Source organism: Adiantum capillus-veneris, chromosome 2 (genome assembly GCF_014529385.1).
Source record: "Adiantum capillus-veneris isolate H3 chromosome 2, ASM1452938v2, whole genome shotgun sequence".
Classification (NCBI taxonomy): domain Eukaryota; kingdom Viridiplantae; phylum Streptophyta; class Polypodiopsida; order Polypodiales; family Pteridaceae; genus Adiantum; species Adiantum capillus-veneris.
In genome coordinates this window covers 45,086,270-45,107,601 of record NC_140932.1, presented here as the reverse complement: position 1 = coordinate 45,107,601, position 21,332 = coordinate 45,086,270, and the positions used below count along the sequence as shown (strand labels likewise).

The following is a 21,332-nucleotide window of genomic DNA, read 5'->3' as shown; positions in this document are numbered from 1 at the left end:
ATCTCATAATACACAGTGCAGTGGCAAATGTAGTGTAGCTCTGTCTCTGGCTCTCTATCGCATAGTTGGCATATCCTAGACTCCGGTGGTATCCCTCTCTCAATCTCCAGCTGGTGTGAGGATGTGCGAATCTGACCAATAGCACATCGCAGACCATGAGACAAATGAGTGTCCATGTAGCTCGGATGAATCACAAACCCATCTCCCGAAAGTTGGAGAAGATGCTCTTTGTAGAAAGCCATCTTCGTGCCCAACTCCTGCATCGGCTCTACCCATGTCCTCTTGGTGTCCAACTGTATAAGATCCTGACGAATGAGTCTAGTTGTACAGACTTGGACACTCCAAGTCAAAAATCAATCGCGACAGCACCAAATAACCACTTCAAAACAATTCACTGATCACAATAGATTTGCACTGGCCCGGCGGAGTTCTGTGCCTAGAGATATTGGCCCCAAAGACTGTCGCCCCTTTCGGTATTTCTTTTTATATTAATTAGTTGAAAGTACAAGAGAGTGGCTAGGGTTTCACTCTCAGACTCTGCGTCCAGATGCTCTGAGAAGTGAGGCCCTCACCACTAATTTAAAGGTTACAAGGGATGCCCAAAAGCAGAGCCCCAAAAGCTTCAAATCAAAAGCAATTGCTCTCTCTCTCTCTCACAGAGAATCAAAACTTGAAAGCAAAAGCATTCTCTCTCTCTTTCTCATATTGTAGAGAAAAAGCAAAATTTGCGTCGCTCATCATTTTCCAATTTTTTTTTTCTTTTATAATAGCCTCTGCGATTTCCGGAAATTAGGGTTTTTGGTAGAAATTAGGGTTTGCAAGAATTTTAGGGTTTCTGGCAGAAATTAGGGTTTCTGTTGTCCGCCATGTCATCACTTTGTGACATACCCCCCTCTTGAAAGCATTGTAATCGACCGCGATTACGCCTGCAAAACCGACAAAAGCCATAAACCGTCTTAGCAGACACTGACTGTTAGTACCTACGTACTAGGAACACACATCTAGCACATGTACAAAATCGACAGTCACATCACACGACATCACAGGACATCACCAGACATCACAGGACATCACATGACATTCAACATTCATTCGGATCTTAGACCATGATTTATCGGCAATGTAGCTAGCAATCACATCTAGGTCCAATCGGGACCTCATGGATGTCCGATTGACTAACCCCTATTGCAACCATGTCTATTCGAGATCAAGTAAACCAAAATGCTGCAGTCATTTCGTCTATGAGTTCTTGCACTCACAAGAAGTCAAGAACAAATCAGTATCATAATCAAGAATTCCATTTCATAAAGTCATCCAGCAGAATACTGTCAGCTCTTAGTATCCCTGAAGCTCAAAGAGACATCAGTGATTTTAGTATCAAAATCAAGGCATCTGTTGACAAAGGAGCGGAGTGACTCCCCTCTTGTGCATCCCACTGCACCAGATCTCCGGCCAAGCTGAATTCTGGGTTCCGTTTGGAGTAGACTATGCTAAACCAAAACATCCAGGTAAAGTTTCACAATCCGAGGAGTATCTGCTAGGTCCTCCTCCTCCATCCACTTCGCATCAAATGCAGGAAAGTTCTTGAACTTAACCAAGTACCGCCTTCGGACTTTACCTTTCTTCGTATCCATATGTGCCAAAATTTGTTCAGGAACAAGGGTCTCCTCGTTTTCTTCCACTTCGGGTTGCTCATCAGGTTCCCCATCATCAGGCACATCACCCTTAACAGGTTTCAAGAGACTCACATGCAATGCATTGTGAATCCTCCAAGTATCTAGCATTTTCAATCGGAAGGAGACATGATTTATCTTTTCAGTAATCTGGAAAGGTCCGTAGTATCGCATACTAAGCTTTCTTAGGCGTGCCTTCTCAAAACGTAAGAGCACCCAATCATCCTCCTTCATTTCAAGCGTGTCATCTCCGGCCTAGAGAACAAACGGCTCTCGTAAGCTATGACATGGCCTTCTTGCATCAAGACCGCACCCAGACTACGACCACAAGCATCACAATATACTTCAAATGGCTTCTGCAAGTCCGACAAAGTCAAAATAGGTCCCGTAGTCAATTTCTCTTTCAATGTCCGAAAGGTAGTCACCTCTGTTGGTCCCCACGAAAAAGGTACTCCTTTCTGTGTCAAGGTATGCAAAGGGGAAGCAACCTCTACAAACTTTCGTATGAACCGCCTGTAGTACGAACACAGTCCCAAGAAGCTTGTAAGTTCATGGACATTCCTCAAATCGGGCCAATCACGGATAGTCTCTATCTTGGCCGGGTCCATTTGCACTCCTGCTGCTGACACAATGTGTCCCAAAAAGTGTATCTTTGGTAGGAAAAATTCACTTTTCTTTGCATTAATCACTAACGTGTGATCTCGTAATGCCTGAAAGACTTGAAGCAGATGATCTGTGTGTTGTGCCTCATTCTTGGAGAAAACAATTATGTCGTCAAAGAAAGTGCCAACAAATAGCCTGTACTCTCGAAAAATCCTGTCCATCATTCGGTTAAATGTCGCAGGAGCATTGGTTAAGCCAAAAGGCATCACCAAAAACTCAAATAACCCAAAAGTCGTCCAAAAAGCTGTCTTGTAGACATCTCTTGGCGCTATCCTGATCTGATGATATCCACTCTTCAAGTCAATCCTGCTAAAGCACGAGGATCCCTGTAACCTGTCGAGTATATCATCGATCCTAGGAATTGGAAATCTGTTGTTGATGGTGATTTGTTGAGAGCTCTATAATCGATGCACATTCTCCAAGATCCGTCTTTCTTCAAAACCAACAACACTGGAGAGCAATACGGTGCAGTACTAGGCTGGACAAGACCCTTTTCCAAGAGGTCTTTCACTGGGTTCATAATCTTTTCATTCTTTACTCGGCTCACACGGTAAGGTGGCGTACGTTGTCACGAGATGCGACACTTCGCATGAGATTGCCCCACCCTGCCACGCCATCGGCGACAACAACAGCCGGCTCCTGGCACTCATGCTTAGCCACGTGGTCAACGTCAACAATCGGTTCCTCCTACTAGTTCTCAAGCACCTCGACAGCATGCAGGTGCTCCTCGAGCTTCGACCCTCCATGTCCCTCCCTCCGCTTCAGTTCCTAATGAGACTGCATGGCAGACATTGGGTCGTAACCATTCATTCCGTCCTCGTCAGCAACCTACACCGCATGCAGCCCCTAGTGTTACCTCTCCTGCTCCCTCTCAAGTTTCCACCACCCCATTACCCCCTGCTTCTCCTCGCGATTCTTCTTCTTCTTCAGCACAGGATCACTTACCTCTGCTACCAGCTCCTCCTGCTGTTGCCGTTCTCGCGCCCGTTCCTTTCTCTCTTCCCGAGATCTCTATTCCCATGCAGATAGATCATCCCCCTCAGTCGCTCATACTTACGTCCCACGCAGTTTTCTCAGCTCTTGCCCTCTTTCCTAGGGCACTCATCGGGCTGAAATGTGCGGTGACTCAGAAGGACCACTGCGGGTGCAGCTCTACCTTATGCATCACAAGCGAGGTTGTGTTCCCTCTTTAACAGGCAGTCGCTCTCAGCCCACCCATTCCTTTTCCTTCCATTCCACGTAGCTCAGGAATGGTCTGAGGATCAGGTTCTACATTTTGTGCATGCCCAATCTATGGCTCAGCTTCATTCATGGTTGTCTACTTCCGCTCCGGATGTACTGTCTCCACACTTCCCTTCTTGTATTGGTGCTATGGAATGGAGTGATGTTTATGCTTGCTATTCATTGCCTATGGTCATTCATGTATCCTCAGATGTGGTGCTTCCTATGTCTATGCGCATTTGGGGTTTCTAAGCTGAAACATCGGTAATGCAATGTAAACAAGCTGAGGTCCGCAGTTGGTGCAATGAGACGCCATATTTTAGAGAGGGCTTGCGGGTTGCTTTCCTACCGCTCGAAGCTCACCCCTTGGATTGCCCAACTGCCTCCAATAAGATGCGCAGTTAGTCAGATGCTTTACCAATTCTTTCATGCAGACTATGGATTTACATGTAGTTTCTTGGAATGCTAATGGTTTACAGACTTCTCGAGTAAGAGGTTCCCGCAAGCTTTTACTTAGCAGAGATTTACTGGCTCATGTAGTAGGCATTGTGAGCATAAGATTGCCACTCCCTTTGGTAATCTCATGCCCTCCGGCGCTCACACTTTTTGGGAGCCTGCTTTGGGCATTCATGGACAGAGTTGCGGTGTATGCATTTCAGTGGGGCCACGTTACTTGGCCTCAGTTCAGCAGCATGGCACCCTTGTCGCTGGCAGAGCAGTCTATGTGTCTCTTCGGATTCAGGACTCTATCATTGGTTTTATGTCAGTCTACGCACCCACTACTCCTCGGGAGAGGGCTACTTTTTGGACCTCCTTGGCTACTGTTCTACTTGCTGTAGACTCTTGGGTTGTTGGAGGTGACTTCAACAATGTCAAAAGCGACTCTGATTGGCGATCCATCACACCTCCTGTTCTATCATCCATTTCTCCCGATGAGCAATCAGCTTGGGATCAATTTCTTCTAGCTATTCAAGGTGTTGATGCATGGCACATACTCTCTTTTGGTCATCACCCTGCTACACTTCATTACTCGTGGGGGTTTCAGAGACAGCAGGGGAGATTATTAGAGTGACTTGATCGTTTTTACATTGGCCCTTGGGCAGCTGCTCTAGGTGGATTTACTACTATTTGGAGAGGGACCAGCCTCTCAGATCACTTACCCATCTCATTGTTTATCTCCTTCACTAGATCCTCAGCACAGAGACGGGGCTGCCGCATCCCTGACAGTGTTCTCACCACTGAAGTTTTGCAGCAACAGATTCGTGACTTATGGTCCACGGGTGCTTCTTATTGTGGTCCCCCTGGCGAGTTCCTTGCTCATTGCATTACTTAGTCTAGTATTTACTGCCGTGATCATTCGCCACGCATAAAGAGCTCCCTCGTGGCACCACCCTTCGGACTTTGTGCGATGCTCAGGGGACACTTCATATGCATCCTGATGTTATTCTTGATATGTTTGCAGATTGTTTTGAGGCATTGTTCACTGCTGATGTATGCACTACTGAGGTTTCACTTGCCCGTGAGCAGATCTGGCATCACACCCGATGCCGTTGTACAAATACTATGGCCGAGATCTTGTTGGCACCCTACATGCTTGCAGAGCTTCATGCTGCTATCGAGAGTCTCGATCCATCCTCCTGTCCATGAGAGGATGGCCTCACTAGAGCTTTCTTTTTGACTTATTGGGATGTATTGCATATACCACTGCTTCGCGGTTGTCAGGACATCTTTGCATCAGGATATATGCATCCGGATCTTTGCTCAGGTCTCATATCTCTTATTCCGAAAGGGGGTGACACCACTCAGCTCCGCCAGTGGAGACCTATTACCCTACTCCCTTCGGTCTAGAAGATATTAGCGTTACTGATCTGCCCATCGCTTGCGACCGTTCTTACCAGATATTATTCATACTTCTCAGACAGCTTTGTCATGGATCGATGCATACTGGATAATATCTTCACTTTTTATGAGGCAGTAGAGGTGGGCCAAATCATCTTATGAACCTCTCGCCCTTTTTTCATTCTTGACTTCGAGAAAGCATACGATCGTGTTGAGTGGGACTTTCTCGAAGGATCATTAGCCAGGATGGGTTTCCCTCGCGATGGATCGCAGGTTCATTTCCGCTCTCTTCAGGACTGCCAGCAGTACTATTACTATTAGTGGGTCGTGTCAGTCGCAGTTTTGAGCTCTCTCGATCTGTACGACAGGGATGTCCTTTAGCAGCATATCTGTATCTGTTTGTTGGAGAGACTATGTCAGATTTTCTTCGTGCTCAGAGTCATGCATTTCGTGGCTTGACCATGCCAGTACCTTCAGCTCCGGACCTTATCGATCAGGAGTTCGCTGATGACACTATGCTGATGTTGCACTATTTGCTAGCAGCTCTTGATGCCATGCGGGAGGCCTTGTCGGTTTTTTGCATTGCCAGTGGTGCACGTATTAATTGGCATAAATCCTATGGGTTACTGGTTGGCAGTGATGACATACCTACTTAGGGGGTAGCTGATGGTTTCACATGGCTGCAGCCGGGTCAGACATGCAGATATCTGGGCTTTCAGGTTGGATTTGACGTTTCACCCGTACTACAGTCTATTCGCACTACAGTCTACTACAGCAGCAGTTTGCACCCGTACTACAGTCTATTCGCAGGAAGCTATGTCATTGGTCTTCACGTCATCTGTCGTTGGCTGGCTGTGCATTGGTCGTCAACCAGGTCATTCTGGCTACAGTATGGTTTACGGGCTCTTGTTGGATGCTACATTCTGGAGTGATAGCTCAGCTCCGCAGACTAGTGTAGAACTTTTTATGGAGTGGCACAGATGGGACTACTGATACTCGTGCTCGCGTTCGCTGGTCCACGATTATTCGACCTAGGTCAGAGGGAGGCCTTGGCATTATTGATCCAGAATTACAGTGTCGCGCTCTTCTTACCAAGCTTATTGTTCGGGGTCTTTTTCCCGGCCAAGAACCTTAGAAGATGCTTCTTCAGGCCGCTCTTTGCACAGCAACTCCACGCCTCGGCACTAGAGATGGTCATACTTGGCATACATGGTATCGTTTTCTCTTTACGGATGCCCCCTTGTCCACCCGCACTCTCTCACCCTTCATCCGATCACTCCTTCAGATTTGGGTTTCCATGCGACGAGCTCTCATACGCTCACCTCCCTCATGTCGTGAGGAGATTGAGCGCCAGCCTCTCATTTGGAATGATGCAGTTCTTGATTCTTCGGTTAACCCACTCTGTCAGCTTGGAGAGAGGACTCCAATTGACAGGGCTGCTTGGGACACTGGCCCTGCTGCCTCTATGCGGTTGTTTCATGAGACGCGTATGCTGGATGCAGATTTTATAGCACAACATTATGACATTGGTCGCGGGGTGACAGACAGACTTCTTGAGATTGACTCCGCCGTTCCTTCACAGTGGGATGCAGTGATGTGAGGCACGGTTCAGATGCCTCCACATAGTGGCTAGGAAGGTCTCTTTGCTCAGAGCACTCTCTTATTAGTTCGTTTAGACACCATGCTGTTCACAGTTGATTCAGACTCTTAGGGGATTCATGCTAGATTGACATATGCTACCACCTCTCCGCACCTTGTCTACCCCGGCGCTCGATGGGAGGCCATACGAGTAGTTGGCTCTCGCGTGAAGTGTCGTTGTGTTGACCCTCGTTTCGCATCCGTTGATGCCGCCCTTTGGAGGCTTTGGGTGTGGGAGGGTCGTGCCTTATCTCAGCTTTATTGGGACCCAGGAGAGTGGCATTGGCCTCACTCTAACCCCACCGGTGCACATGTATCATTTTTTGAGTACAATGTCAGAATTGGAAGATTCGCATTGATGAGACAGCACCTAGAGCAGCCCACTCGTATGCGTTTCTGGTTACATTCAGGTCTCTCCCATGCCTATCTAGAACAGTTTTGGTCAGCCATTTGGGATTTACATGCGGCTCGTCGTATTTCTTTTTTCATGTGGATGATTGCACATGCAGGACTTCCAGTTGGGACTTGGCTAGCTACTTTGGGTCATGATCCGTTATGCACTCGATGTCCTTCGCGACTACATGAGTCACCTGCACACTGTCTTTGGTCATGCTCCTCTTCTCATATAGTGTGGCTACCAGTTTGCTTTTTACTTAGCAGAGCAGGTGTTCAGGATGGATTTCTCACTTGGGGTTCTGTCTCATGGTTGATGCCGATGCCCGGACCGCATCTTTTCTACGAGGGCTCAGACACAGATCCAGCTCTTATGCTTACCTCGACTGGTTATCGGCGAGGAACTTTGGCTATGTTACCACAGATCGCATGGCAGGTGGATCCTCAGACACGTGATGAAGTTTTTTCAGTCATCACTAGCATTATACTATGGAATATTTGGAGAGCTCGTTGTCTTCACATTCTCAGTGCGGCTCCACAGCTCCTTCAGGATACCCTTACTGCCATTTGGCTAGACATCATTCACACCCTGATTTGGCAGTGGGATTCTTCCTCGGGTACATCTAGAGAAGCCGAGGCTCGACGATTTGCCTTTCTTCGGCGTTGGGCCCGAGCTCCACTCTTTTTCACACTTACAGGTGGTCAGATTATATGGCATTATGCCCCCCTCAGTGGTTTCTCCTCCACTCATCACACAGACCACCATGAGATTGTACTAGTCGAGTTGTCACTATAGTGGCTCTCATCCTTACATTCAGCTTGTACACCCCACGTGACAGGCTATTTTGGCATCCGTTGGGGATTATATTGTACTCAGTAATATACAGCCCTGATTTTTCCACAGAGAGAGAGAGAGAGAGAGAGAGAGAGAGAGAGAGAGAGAGAGAGAGAGAGAGTAGAGAGAGAGAGAGAGTAGAGAGAGAGAGAGAGAGAGAGAGAGAGAGAGAGAGAGAGAGAGAGAGAGAGAGAGAGAGAGAGAGAGAGAGAGAGAGAGAGAGAGAGAGAGAGAGAGAGAGAGAGAGAGAGAGAGAGAGAGAGAGAGAGAGAGAGAGAGATGAAATGAAATGAAATGTTATATTAACGTCTTCAGAAGGCCTTAGTGACCTATGAGACAAGAAAGTAACAAGGTGGTGGATCTGATACAAAGTCAGAGTAACAAAATAACATAACAACAGTATACTGTGCTATCCTAGATTGGTCGATGTGAATTAAGCAAAAACTAAGCGAAAATTAAGCAAAAATGGGCGGTTTTTTGGGATAGCTGAATCACAACAGATCTAGCATTGGTCGTTGGCGAATCTCATCAATTTCCTCCATGGTTAGTCGTTTGACTGGGCGTCGTGCATGCCTGGCCAGCGTGCTCCGCATCTTCATACGTAACCTCCGTCGATGCTGTGTAGTCCTCCGCAGTCGTGGGAGCCTGGATTTCCCCAGTTCAACCTCTCGGTCGATCAGTGTGCCTCTGGTGTGAGACGAGGGGGAGCTCTGTTGTAGGAGTGGCTCTTGCGGCTGCCCCATGTCTGCTATGAAGAAGTTTGTGATCCGTTTTGGAGACTGGCTAACCTCGCCATTCATCGGGCTATCTCTGTGTCTGCGCAGCTCGAGCAAGAACAAACCTAGGCATCTCTGATCTTCGTATCCCATGATTCTTGAGAGTGGTCCAAAACCCTCTCTGAACAAGCAATGGAAGCGGCCTCGTATCTCGTAGTAGACGGGGCAGCGGCATGTATAATGCAGCTCTGTCTCAGGTTCCATGTCACACAAGGGGCATGTCCTGGCCTCTGCTGGTACTCCGCTGTATCTCCCAATCACAATCCGCATCTGGTGCGAAGATGTGCGTAACTGGCCAATAGTACATCGTATCCCATGAGACAAGTGGGTATCCATGTATCTGGGTCTCGTCACAAAACCATCTTCCGTAAGTTGGAGAAGGTGGTCTTTGTAGAAAGCCATCTTCGTGCCCAGTTCCTGTGTTGGTTGTATCCATGTCCTCCTGGTGTCTAGCTGGGTCAGGTCTTGGCGGATGAGCTTGGTGATCTCTGACTGTGTAAGAGTGAGAGATGGTGCATCCAGTGAGTACTGGAATGGTGGCAGCCTGTCTATGCTGAACCCATGCGCCTGAGACCATGATGTCATCTCCCCATACCAGCATGTTGTATCTCCTTGTATGGCTAACTGTCGAGAGGACTCAAGTGCTATGCGAGCATATATCTTCTCTAGGAAGTGCCCATGTGCGGTTTATGAAGGAGACTGATCTGAGTGAGCGCCTCAACACTAGTGGGGGGGCCGCTAGCTCTGCTCGGATAATGGCCCGTGGTACTGATGCCTTGGCTCTTATGAGCCGCGAGATCATAGAGACGAGAGGTTTCTCCATGTTCCCCCATCCGTCTGTGCGACCTGGCCTCCCGCGGTGATCCAATGAAGGTCCCCATATCTCAGCTCCATAAAGCAATGCTGAAGCTACCAAAGTGTCAAAGAGCCAGAGCGTCGTCCGGGGCTCCTGAAACTGAACCTGCGAACACATCCTCTCCAATCTACTCAACTGCGTGGGCTCTAGTCAGTCTGGTCTCTGCTGCTCTTTTGATTGAGAATGCAGGTCCGCTAAAAACCACTCCAAGGTGAGTGTAAGCCTCTGTGTACTCCACAGTCTCTTGGCCGTATGTGAATGTAGGTGCTGATCTCCTGATCCACTGTGGGGTGGTATTAAACACCATAACCTTGGTTTTACCAAGGTTGACAGACAAACCACTTTCGTGGGCAAACGTATGCAAACCATCCAATTGACGTTGCATTCCCTCTGGGGATTCGGAGATCAATACAATATCGTCCGCATATAACAAAAGTGGAATCCATGTCCCTGCCAACTGTGCACCTTTATCCCCGTCCCTGTCAATGTAGTCAGAAACCTCATCCACATACATACCGAAAAGAGTAGGAGAGAGCGGGCAGCCCTGCTTCACCCCAATACTGGAGTGAACTGGTGTAGAAAGTCCCTCCGGGGTGCGTACATGCCCTACTACTGATCTGTACAATGCCAGGAAGTAATGCCAAAGATTAGAGCGGCAAGGGAAAAAGGCAAGATTGCCTTTTACCGAGATGGAAAAGCAGTAATACTAGAGCGACGCTCCACATGACTGTGCTGGACTTATGGGACCACACTCAAAGTGGTTGCTTGGAACTGTAATGGATCTATGCGTCTTGATGTGGGTGCTTTTGAGGATAGCTTTACTGGAAGAGACATCATCTTTTACTCTGAGACACACCAGGCCCCTGGGCAATCCATGCCTCACATCACTGGATACAGATGGGAGACAGCTTACAGATAGGAGACACGCTCAGAGCACAGAGGGCGGGGCTCGGGGGGAGTGGCAGTGTTATTTAGAGAGGATCTGCATCCACTGATACATATAGCCCGCAGGGATGAGCAGGCTAGGTACATGTGGGTGAGATTGAAAGCAGAGACAGGAAGATATCTCTACCTAGCTATCTGCTACTTTCCCCCGAGGACATCAGTTTATGCATCACCCAGAGGACAGTCCCCTTTGTCTATTTTGGATGATGACATATGGGAGTTCTCTAGGGATGGTGACATTATCATCCTAGGGGACTTCAATGCTAGGACTGCCCATCACTAGACAGTGTTTTATGATACTTTAGAGGAGATGCTTAGAGAGCTAGATGTTGTAGAGACGGGCCTGTCCAGACTATCACACGATGTGGAATATACTGAGTATGGGCGACACCTGATAGACATGGGCACCGCACATGGATTGGCCATCTTGAACGGCCTACAGAGATTTCCTGCTGCGGGAGGTTTTACATGCTTCCCACACAGACATGGAGCCAGCACAGTGGACTGTCATGGCACAGCCGAATCTCATCTCTAGTATCCAGGATCTCACAGTTGGGCCCAGACCGGTCGGGGTGGCAGTGGATCATGCTCTGGTGTCGATGACCATCTCCTTCCAGTTCAGTGTAGCACACAGGCCACGGGTAGCAGCCCCTACTCGCTACACATTCACACGGGAGACGGATTCTGTATACATGGACGGGATCTACAGACGGAGAAATGAAATGAAATGAAATGTTATATTAACGTCTTCAAAAGGCCATAATGACCTATGAGACCCGAAAGTTACAAAGTGGTGGATCTGATACAAAGTCAGAGTAACAAAATAACCTAACAATAGTACAAAACAAAGATATATACTATGGGGTCCTAAGTTGATCGATGTGAACCAAGCAAAAGACTAAGCAAAAAATGGGGGGGGGAGAGAGAGAGAGAGAGAGAGAGAGAGAGAGAGAGAGAGAGAGAGAGAGAGAGAGAGAGAGAGAGAGAGAGAGAGAGAGAGAGAGAGAGAGAGAGAGAGAGAGAGAGAGAGAGAGAGAGAGAGAAATGAAATGAAATGTTATATTAACGTCTTCAAAAGGCCATAGTGACCTATGAGACCAGAAAGTTACAAGGTGGGGGATCTGAGACAAAGTCAGAGTAACAAAATAACCTAATCAACAGTACAAAACAAAGATATATATTATGGGATTCTAGATTGGTCGATGTGAGCTAAGCCAAAAACTAAGCAAAGATGGGCGGCTAGTTGGGATAGCCGAATCACAAAAGATCTAGCATCGATCGTTGGCGAATCTCATCAATTTCCTCCATGGTTAGTAGTCTGACCGGGCGTCATGCATGCCTGGCCAGCGTGCTCTGAATCTTTTGACATAGCCTCCGTCGATGCTGTGTAGTCTTGCACAGTCGTGGGCGCCTGGATTTCCCTAGTTCAATCACTCGGTCAATCAGTGTGCCTCTGGTGTGAGACGGGGGGGAGCTCTGCTATGGGAGTGGCTCTTGCGGCTGTCCCGTGTCTGCTCTGAAGAAGTCTGTAATCCGTCTTTAACACTGGTTAGCCTCGCCATTCATCAAGATCTCTCTATTTCTGCGTAGCTCGAGCAAGAACAAACCCAGGCATCTTTGATCTTCGTATCCCATTACTCTTGAGAGTGGTCCAAAACCCTCTCTGAACAAGTAATGGAAGCGGCCTCGTATCTCGTAGTAGACGGGGCAGCGGCATGTGTAATGCAACTCTGTCTCAGGTTCCATGTCACACAAGGGGCATGTCCTGGCCTCTGCTGGTACTCCGCTGTATCTCCCGGTTTCAATCCGCAGCTGGTGAGACGATGTGCGTAACTGGCCAATAGCACACCATATCCCATGAGACAGGTGGGTATCCATGTATCTGGGTCTCATCACAAAACCATCTTCCGTAAGCTAGAGAAGGTGGGCTCGGTAGAAAGCCATCTTCGTGCCCAGTTCTTGTGCTGGTTGTATCCATGTCCTCCCGGTGTCTAGCTGGGTCAGGTCTTGGCGGATGAGCTTGGTGATCTCCGACTGTGTAAGAATGAGAGATGGTGCATCCAATGAGTACTGGAATGGTGGCAGCCTGTCTATGCTGAACCCATGCGCCTGAAACCATGATGTCATCTCCCCATACCAGCATGTTGTATCTCCTTGTATGGCTAACTGTCGAGAGGACTCAAGTGCCATGCGAGCATATCTGTCTCTGGGAAGTTCCCATGTGCGGTTTATGAAGGAAGCTGATCTGGTGAGCGCCTCTACCACTAGTGGGGGGGCCGCCAGCTCTGCTCGGATAATGGCCCGTGGTACTGATGCCTTGGCTCTAATGAGCCGCGAGATCCTAGAGACGAGAGGTTTCTCCATGTTCCCCCATTCATCTGTGCGACCCGGCCTCCCGTGGTGATCCAATGAAGGTCCCCATATCTCAGCCCCATAGAGCAATGCTGAGGCCACCAAGGTGTCGAAAAGCCAGTGCTTCGTCTGGGGTTCTTGAAACTGAACCTGCGAACACATCCTCTCTAATCTACCCAATGCTGCATGGGCTCTAGTCAGTCTGGTCTCTGCTGCTCTTCTGAGTGAGAATGTGGGTCCAGTAAAAACCACTCCAAGGTAAGTGTAAGCGTCTGTGTACTCCACAGTCTCCTGGCCGTATGTGAATGCAGGTGCTGATCTCCTGATCCACTGTGGAGTGGTATTAAACACCATAACCTTGGTTTTACCAAGGTTGACAGACAAACCACTTTCGTGGGCAAACGTATGCAAAGCATCCAATTGGCGTTGCATTCCCTTTGGGGTTTCGGAGATCAATACAATATCGTCCGCATATAACAAAAGTGGAATCCATGTCCCTGCCAACTGTGCACCTTTATCCCCGTCCCTGTCAATGTAGTCAGAAACCTCAATCACATACATACCGAAAAGAGTAGGAGAGAGCGGGCAACCCTGCTTCACCCCAATAGTGGAGTGAACCGGTATTGAGAGTCCCTCCGGGGTGCGTACATGCCCTACTATTGATCTGTATAATGCCATGATCCCCCAAATGAGCTCTGTGGGTACTCCCATTTCCTGTAATCTGCGCATCAATCTAGCTCTGGGTACTGCGTCAAAAGCTTTGCGGAAGTCCACAAAGCTACAGTAGATCCGTCTCCTATGAGATCTGCCTTCCTCGATGATAGCCCTGAGTGTCAAGATGTGGTCAAGAGTAGAGAAGCCTCTCCTGAACCCTGCCTGCCCAGTTGCCCGCAGTCCTTCCCTCTCTGCCTCAAGAAAGGATGCATACAATCTTGCCAGTGTGTGCCCAATCATAATAGTGCGATAGTTCCCAGGCTGCATGGGGTCTCTTGATTTGAAGATAGGTACGATCGTAGATAGGCTCCAAGTGTCCGGTAGGCCCTCACACATGGCACGGTTAAACATAACTGCTAGAAGCTCTTCTAGTAAGTCTTTGGCATGCATGAAATGCTCAGTGACTAGGCCCTCATGATCATATGCTCTCCCAGTCTTCATCCTGTCAATAGCTTTTTTCACCATCTCAGCGGTGAAAAAGACACATGTGTGTGGGCATGGATCAGGGGGGTTGGGGAGGGGCGGCTATCTAGGTACTGTGTACAGAGATGATGCGTAATGACCCGAGGTCTCTGTGGAGGAAATAGCAGAGGGGGGGGGGGGGGGGGGGACTTCTCATGAAAGAGCTGCCACGCCTCGCGCGAGTCCTGACTCAAGAATAGTTGATATAGATCCTTTTCGAGTCGAGCCAAAAAAGCCCTCTTCTTCCGTTGCACCAGGCGTCGGAAGTTCATCTGTGACTGTCTGTGAGTGATGTCCCCCAACAACACCTCCCTCTGAAGTCTGGCTCTAGTCTGGCGGCACTCCTCATCGTACTAGCTGTTCTGAGGCATGCTCCCAGATCGGCGGCTCTGCTCAGGCTAGGTGTGTGGGTATGCTTCTGCTGCTGCCTCATGTAATGTCTGTGTCAGTATAGTAGTTAGCTCCTCCAGAGGTCGCCCCGGGTCTTTAGTGCATAGGCGTGTGTAGATTCCGTCCATGTATACAGAGTCCGTCTCCCTTGTGAATGTGTAGTGAGTAGGGGCTGCTACTCGTGGCCTGTGTGCTACACTGAACTGGAAGGAGATGGTCATTGACACCAGAGCATGATCCACTGCCACCCCGACCGCAACTGTGAGATCCTGGATACTAGAGATGAGGTTCGGTTGTGCCATGATAGAGTCCACCGTGCTGGCTCCATGTCTGTGTGGGAAGCATGTAAAACCTCCCGCAGCAGAAAATCTCTGTAGGCCGTTCAAGATGGCCAATCCATGTGCAGTGCCCATGTCTATCAGGTGTCGCCCATACTCAGTATGTTCCATATCGTGCGGTAGCCTGGAAAGGCCCGTTTCTTCCACATCTATCTCTCTTAGCATTTCCTCTGAAGTATCATAAAACACTGCTTGGTGATGGGCAATCCTAGCATTGAAGTTCCCGAGGATGATAATGTCACCGTCCCTAGAGAACTCCCATATGTCATCATCCAAAATAGAGAAAGGGGACTGTCCTCTGGGTGGTGCATAAACTGATGTACTCGAGGGGAAGTAACAAATAGCTAGATAGAGGTATCTGCCTGTCTCTGCTTTCAGTCTCACCCACATGTACCTAGCCTCTCTCTCTCTCTCTCTCTCTCTCTCTCTCTCTCTCTCTCTCTCTCTCTCTCTCTCTCTCTCTCTCTCTCTTGCTCGCCTCCCCCCCCTGCTGTTGCTCTGCCGTGCCGTGACGTCTGCACGTTGCCGCCCCGCGTTGCACCCCCGTCCCCGCTGCCCCTTGCGCCCACGCTGCCTGCACTCGCGCGCCCTCTGCCCTGCCCTGCTCGCGCGCCACACCACCGTGGCACCGTGCCGAGCCCCCCCCCCCCCCCCCCCCCCCCCCCCCCCCCCTCGCTGCACGCTGCCCTAGCCTCTATTCTCTACGCGTAGCATGTGCCATCATTCCCTACGCGTAGTATGTCTACCCCCCTCTCGTACGCGTAGATTGTCCCTGCCCTCCCCGTTTTTTTCTTTCACACGTAGGATGTCTATCCTCTACGCGTAGGAAATTAATAATTTTTTTTTCCCCCCCCCCCCCCCCCACCCCCCCCCCCCCCCCCCCCCCCCCCCCCCCCCCCCCCCCTCTCTCTCTCTCTCTCTCTCCAATCTATAACTACCACTATCTCCCCCGGCCGTACCGCCGCGCGCTCCACCACTCGCCGAGACCGCCGCTAGGGTGGGTGCACCCGTGCATCTAGCGACTCCCTTGCGGCCCCCCCCCCCCCCCCCCCCCCCACGCACGCCCAACGGCCTCACCCCCTTGCGGACGGCGATCGAGCATGAAGAAGACGAACGATAAAGCCGACCCCCTAGAGAATGCCATTCAAAAATGTAAAGAAGAAATGACGGAGACCATTACCAAAATGAACCATAGTCTCTGGGGCACAATAAACATACTCGAAGGACGTGTGCTGATCCAAGAGAGCAAAATAAGCCGAGTGACGACCCAAGAGGAAGAGATCGCGTCACTCAAGAAAGAACTCGCCGAAGCCCGATCAAGAAACACAATGGAAGAGGGCGAACTGCAACCCTCGGTAATCGAAGAAATCAACATGATCAAGGAACAAGTACGGGCCATCAAAGAGGGAGAAGAACAGCACAAAGAAATGACGACTTCTTGGGTGGATGTTCTTACCGAAACCCAACAGAAGGCGGACGAAGCCGAGAAATGGATCAAGGTGGCCAAGAAAGGAAAAGACAAGGAGATAACGCCCACGTCCACACCAAACAACATCATTAACCAGACACTGGAGGAGGAGCAGAGGAGAAGGGTGCGCGCTTTACATGTGAGAATTTGCGGTCTTAAAGACTAAGGCAATGTGGACGAAGAAGTAAAAGAACTCACAGCCTTGATGGGGATTCATGAGCCGACACACACAAGGGCATGGAGAGTGGGCAGCATAAAGAAAAATGGAGGCAGTGGAGAAACCTCAAAAGAAAGAGCATTCATCCTCCGTTTTCCCTCCATGGAGGCAAAGAAGTCATTCTTGAAGAAAAGACCAACTCTTAAAGAGACTGGCATCTTTCTCGGGGATGATCTCACCCTCTCGCAGATCGCGCATATGCAGGAAGTAATGCCGGAGATTAGAGCGGCAAGGGGAAAAGGCAAGATCGCGAGAGAGAGGCAAAGAAGTCATTCTTGAAGAAAAGACCAACTCTTAAAGAGACTGGCATCTTTCTTGGGGATGATCTCACCCTCTCGCAGATCGCTCATATGCAGGAAGTAATGCCGGAGATTAGAGCGGCAAGGGGAAAAGGCAAGATCGCGAGAGAGAGAGAGAGAGAGAGAGAGAGAGAGAGAGAGAGAGAGAGAGAGAGAGAGAGAGAGAGAGAGAGAGAGAGAGAGAGAGAGAGAGAGAGAGAGAGAGAGAGAGAGATTTGCGTTGCTAATTTTACACAGGAAGCAGCTGAAGAATTGTCTCCACGGCTCGACCTCATTCTACAACACCTTATGTATGCTTTTAGTAAATATCAGGTAAGCATATGTGTGAAACAACCTGCTCATGGGGTTATTTCAGGAGGCTATATGTGTTGACAAAGGGAAAGTCAGTTTTTTTAAGTCTTGACTGCAGAAAAGAAACTGTCTGCAATGTGTATAGAACTTGTGCTTTCCATTTGAGATGATTTTGGGCCTTTTTGTGGATTCATCCAGGGGTATGCATGCGTTGTCAAGTTTTTGTGCTGGTTTAGATATCTTGACAGTGAAGCCAGGACTGCGTTTTTTCTTTGTTCATTTGTTATGGCTGATGACTTTATGCATTGCATTTATGTAACTTGCCATACAGCGAAGGAATCTTCGAATTTTGTATGATGCCATTGGGACACTTGCAGATGCTGTTGGCTCCGATCTCAATGAGGTAGCATCCATACATAATTGTATAATGGCTTATAAGAATGCAGGTTGATGTGAGAGTGATCTTGCTTGTTTTATTCATGGCTTGTATTAGGCAAAGCACCTTGGCATTCTTATGCCTCCGTTGATTGAAAAATGGCAGCAACTTCGTGATTCGGACAGAGATTTATTTCCCTTGCTGGAATGTTTTACTTCCATAGCGCAGGTTGGTCTTCACTTTTCTATCTGAAAATCTAGAGGACTGACATGAGTTGTTTTAATGTCCATGGATAGATAACCTTGGACCATCTTAAAGGTTTACCATCGGCATTTGCGAGCATACTTTTCATTATGAAAGTAGTCAGGTCGTGTTGTTAAATGAAGTATTGTACTGTGGCAGGCTCTGGGTCCAGGCTTTGTGCAGTACGCAGAGCCGGTGTTTGTGAGGTGCATCAATCTTATTCAGGCACAGGAAGTTGCTAAGGTTTGCCCACGATAAGCACTGTTTATATCGTAAACTGGGTCTTGGTCATGTTCAACACGTCTAGTATCTAATCTCCAATCTTTGCAGGCTGATCCAGGAAGGGCTGGTGTCAACTATGATAAGGAGTTTATTGTTTGCTCTTTGGATCTTCTCTCAGGACTAGCAGAAGGTCTTGGAGGGAGCATCGAGAGCCTGGTACTACTCAAACTGTATGCTGTTATAACATGAAAACCGGTTCTAGGTCTGAGCTTCTATATTAGGACTCTTGAAACTGCAATTGCTCGCAGGTCAGCCGAAGCAATTTAAGGGAGCTTTTACTCCAGTGTTGTAATGATGATGCCCCTGATGTTAGGCAAAGTGCGCTTGCTCTCCTTGGGGATCTTGCCAAGGTAAGGACTTAATAATTTTTATAATTAGCAAATGTGAAGCAATTACCTAATGCATTGCTCTTAAAACTGGTCCAGGCTTGTGCAGTGCATTTACAGCCTAATCTATCGGACTTTTTAACTCTTGCTCTCAAACAGCTGGTAATGTTTTTTTTAGTTACTTGGTGTTTTGTTTGCTTGGATTGCATTACTAAAGTTTTGTACCCTCGCGAAAGCACAGCAGGGTACAGAAGTGAAAGAAAATGTTTCTGTTGCAAACAATGCATGCTGGGCCATTGGGGAGATTGCTGTCAAGGTAAACTTGTTTCCTGCAAGGTGCATTGGATGTGGTGGCCAGTTGAGGGTTGATGGAACTCTGTCATCGCCTTGCAGGTTGGACAGGAAATAGCACCGATTGTGATGAATGTTGTCACTTGCCTTGTGCCAATTTTGTCGAGTACAGAGGTATGAAGATCATATGATAACATATTGTATAGCATATGTCAATATAGTATATGATAGTATGTTGTTCGACTTGCCTGCGTGGCTGTACATTGCAGGGCCTGAATAAGTCCTTGCTAGAAAACAGTGCTATTACACTCGGCAGACTTGGGTGGGTTTGCCCTGAACAGGTTGCCCCACACTTGGAACATTTCATGCAGCCGTGGTGTCGAGCTTTACGCCAGTAAGCTCCTGTAGTGAGCTGCTCTTTGGGTATTGGCTGGGTCACTCCCAGTTATTTAAGTATTGGTTTACCAAGTATTAAAGATACCCTTCACTTTCAGGATTCGGGATGACATTGAGAAAGAGGATGCATTTCGAGGGCTATGTGCTATGGTAAGGAGACGGATTTCCATTATTGTCCAAGGAGACGAAGCCTCTATCTTTAAATCTGACTGAGCTTGTTGTCAGGTCAAACTGAATCCTACAGGTGCTGTTGGTTCATTTACTGCTATGTGCGAGGCCATTGGCAGTTGGAATGTGAGTGTTGTGCTCTAGCTTGGAGATGTTGTGGTGTCTTATTGCATGTTCAAACCTGAAATCTTTGCCCATGTAGTGTAGTTCACCTCTGTCAAACTTTAAAGAACTCCAAATTGATAACTCTTTTGAATATGGGGTGCTCGTGAATCCTTTGCTGTGGTGTCAATTCTGAGGTGATGGTGCATATTTTTAATCACAGGAGATCCACAGCGTGGAGCTGCGAAATGATATCTGCCAAGTGTTGCACGGCTATAAACAGGTACGCCTGCTTGTGTTAGTGCATCATCGTGCACACCATACTTTGTTAAGTCGTACAATCATTCCTGAAGATGCTTCTGCCTGTTTTTCTAGCAATGAGTTTGTGCTCATCAACACAAAAATTGTTATGTCTGAAGTTTTCTGTTTCTTCTTTTTCTTATGCAGATGCTTGGCAATTCTTGGGATCCGTATTTCAAGGCATTAGATGCAGCGCAACAGGAGAAATTGTCAAAGAAGTATGGAGTATGAATGATGATATTGCCTTCTATAATTACTGCCCTGGAATGCTCAGCAGCAATCTTGGTATCAGCAGAAGGTGAGTAAGAGCCCTCTGGCCTGCTAGGAGAGTCGGAGATTGGAGGGGTGAGCAGGCAAAGGTCTTGGTGGACATACGGAGTCATTACCATCCGAAAGGTCGATGCGTAGACAGCTCGAAGTAGTAGACTAGATCAAATGCAGGTCGATTCTTTCAAATCCATAAAGTGTTGGTGTCGAAGGTGTTCCTTCTTGGTGACCCTACCTCAGTTTTGTGGAAAATAAGAGAGCCGTAGTTTGCTCGATCATGGTCGTAGTTTGCTCGATCATGGTATTAGCTCTGGTCATTGCGGGTGCTGGCTTGGTTTGGTGTTACATCTTTAACCAGGGATTCTTGCGCAATATCAGAATCTTAGAAGGTGCTGGTTGGCAGGAAACTTTATTTTTGGTTGTGTAAGGAACACTCGTCATAAGAGCACTCTTGGGCCCTGGCTTGGTAAGATTGACATGAGGCCTTAAGTAGCTGGTTGATTGAAGTTCAAACACCCAGCAGGAGTGAAAGGGTTAGCTTCTAGGACCGTCCGACCGGGATTGGAGGAATGCAGGCAGGGCAGAGAGAGATGCGGTTGTGAGGCTGTATTGATATTTTCTTATAGGGTTTCTTTTTGTGGAGGATGAATGTATAAGAGAGGAAATTGTAGAGTTAATACCTAGGAGAGTGTAGGAAAGAGAAATATAGGTTCTGATTGGTTGTATCAACCATGCTTTGTACTTATCGATTGGTAGGCTGGTTGCAGAAGCAAAATAGCTCCAGCTTTTCATTTTTTGCTAGCAGGTAGGCATTGCCCATTTTGAAAGTCCTACATACAGTTTGGGCTTCTCACCCTGTAACTAATGATTTTTGGTTCGTGTAAATAAAAGGGCCACTTTTTTTCGGCTTCTGTGTATTGTGACCAATATATGTACACTTCACTGTAAGAACAAATGATAATCAAAGCTTTTCTCTTGAAGTTCTCTTTTTGACAAGTATTGCATCATGTCCTGTGTGAAAAATTGAAAGGGAACACTTGTGCGCCTCACGGTTCACTACTTATATTGTTTTATTGACATTTTGCTTGATTGCGATTGTCTGGAAAATTCGTAATAGAAGTGCTTGGGCATGTGCATATTTGTATGCCATCGTCTGGGCTACATTTTGCCATATTATCCTTGCCATGTACCTTTTGTAAGCTCCTCTCTTT

The 21,332-nt window shown here is 48.0% G+C and overlaps 2 protein-coding genes across 3 annotated transcripts in view; one reads left to right on the top strand and one right to left on the bottom strand.

The window, feature by feature from the left end:
* TRN1 (transportin 1) overlaps positions 1-21,105 on the top strand; it is a 96,022-nt gene extending 74,917 nt beyond the window's left edge. Inside the window, exons 16-29 of one of the 2 annotated variants that reach the window (XM_086484978.1) lie at positions 17,317-17,391; positions 17,702-17,773; positions 17,864-17,974; positions 18,149-18,232; positions 18,320-18,427; positions 18,520-18,621; positions 18,697-18,759; positions 18,842-18,913; positions 18,991-19,062; positions 19,158-19,282; positions 19,383-19,434; positions 19,510-19,578; positions 19,778-19,837; positions 20,002-21,105. In XM_086484978.1, coding sequence (XP_086341104.1) covers positions 17,317-17,391; positions 17,702-17,773; positions 17,864-17,974; positions 18,149-18,232; positions 18,320-18,427; positions 18,520-18,621; positions 18,697-18,759; positions 18,842-18,913; positions 18,991-19,062; positions 19,158-19,282; positions 19,383-19,434; positions 19,510-19,578; positions 19,778-19,837; positions 20,002-20,085 — 1,149 coding nt within the window. In that variant the 3' untranslated portion in view covers positions 20,086-21,105. Of the gene's footprint in view, positions 1-17,316; positions 17,392-17,701; positions 17,774-17,863; positions 17,975-18,148; positions 18,233-18,319; positions 18,428-18,519; positions 18,622-18,696; positions 18,760-18,838; positions 18,914-18,990; positions 19,063-19,157; positions 19,283-19,382; positions 19,435-19,509; positions 19,579-19,777; positions 19,838-20,001 lie in introns of both variants that reach the window. The other variant, XM_086484971.1, reaches the window with a different exon arrangement.
* Positions 14,745-15,555, bottom strand: LOC147462692 (uncharacterized). The gene has a single exon (XM_086527096.1). The coding sequence runs from the start codon at positions 15,483-15,485 to the stop codon at positions 14,766-14,768; it is 720 nt and encodes a 239-aa protein (XP_086383222.1). The 5' UTR covers positions 15,486-15,555; the 3' UTR covers positions 14,745-14,765.
* Positions 21,106-21,332: the final 227 nt, after the last annotated feature.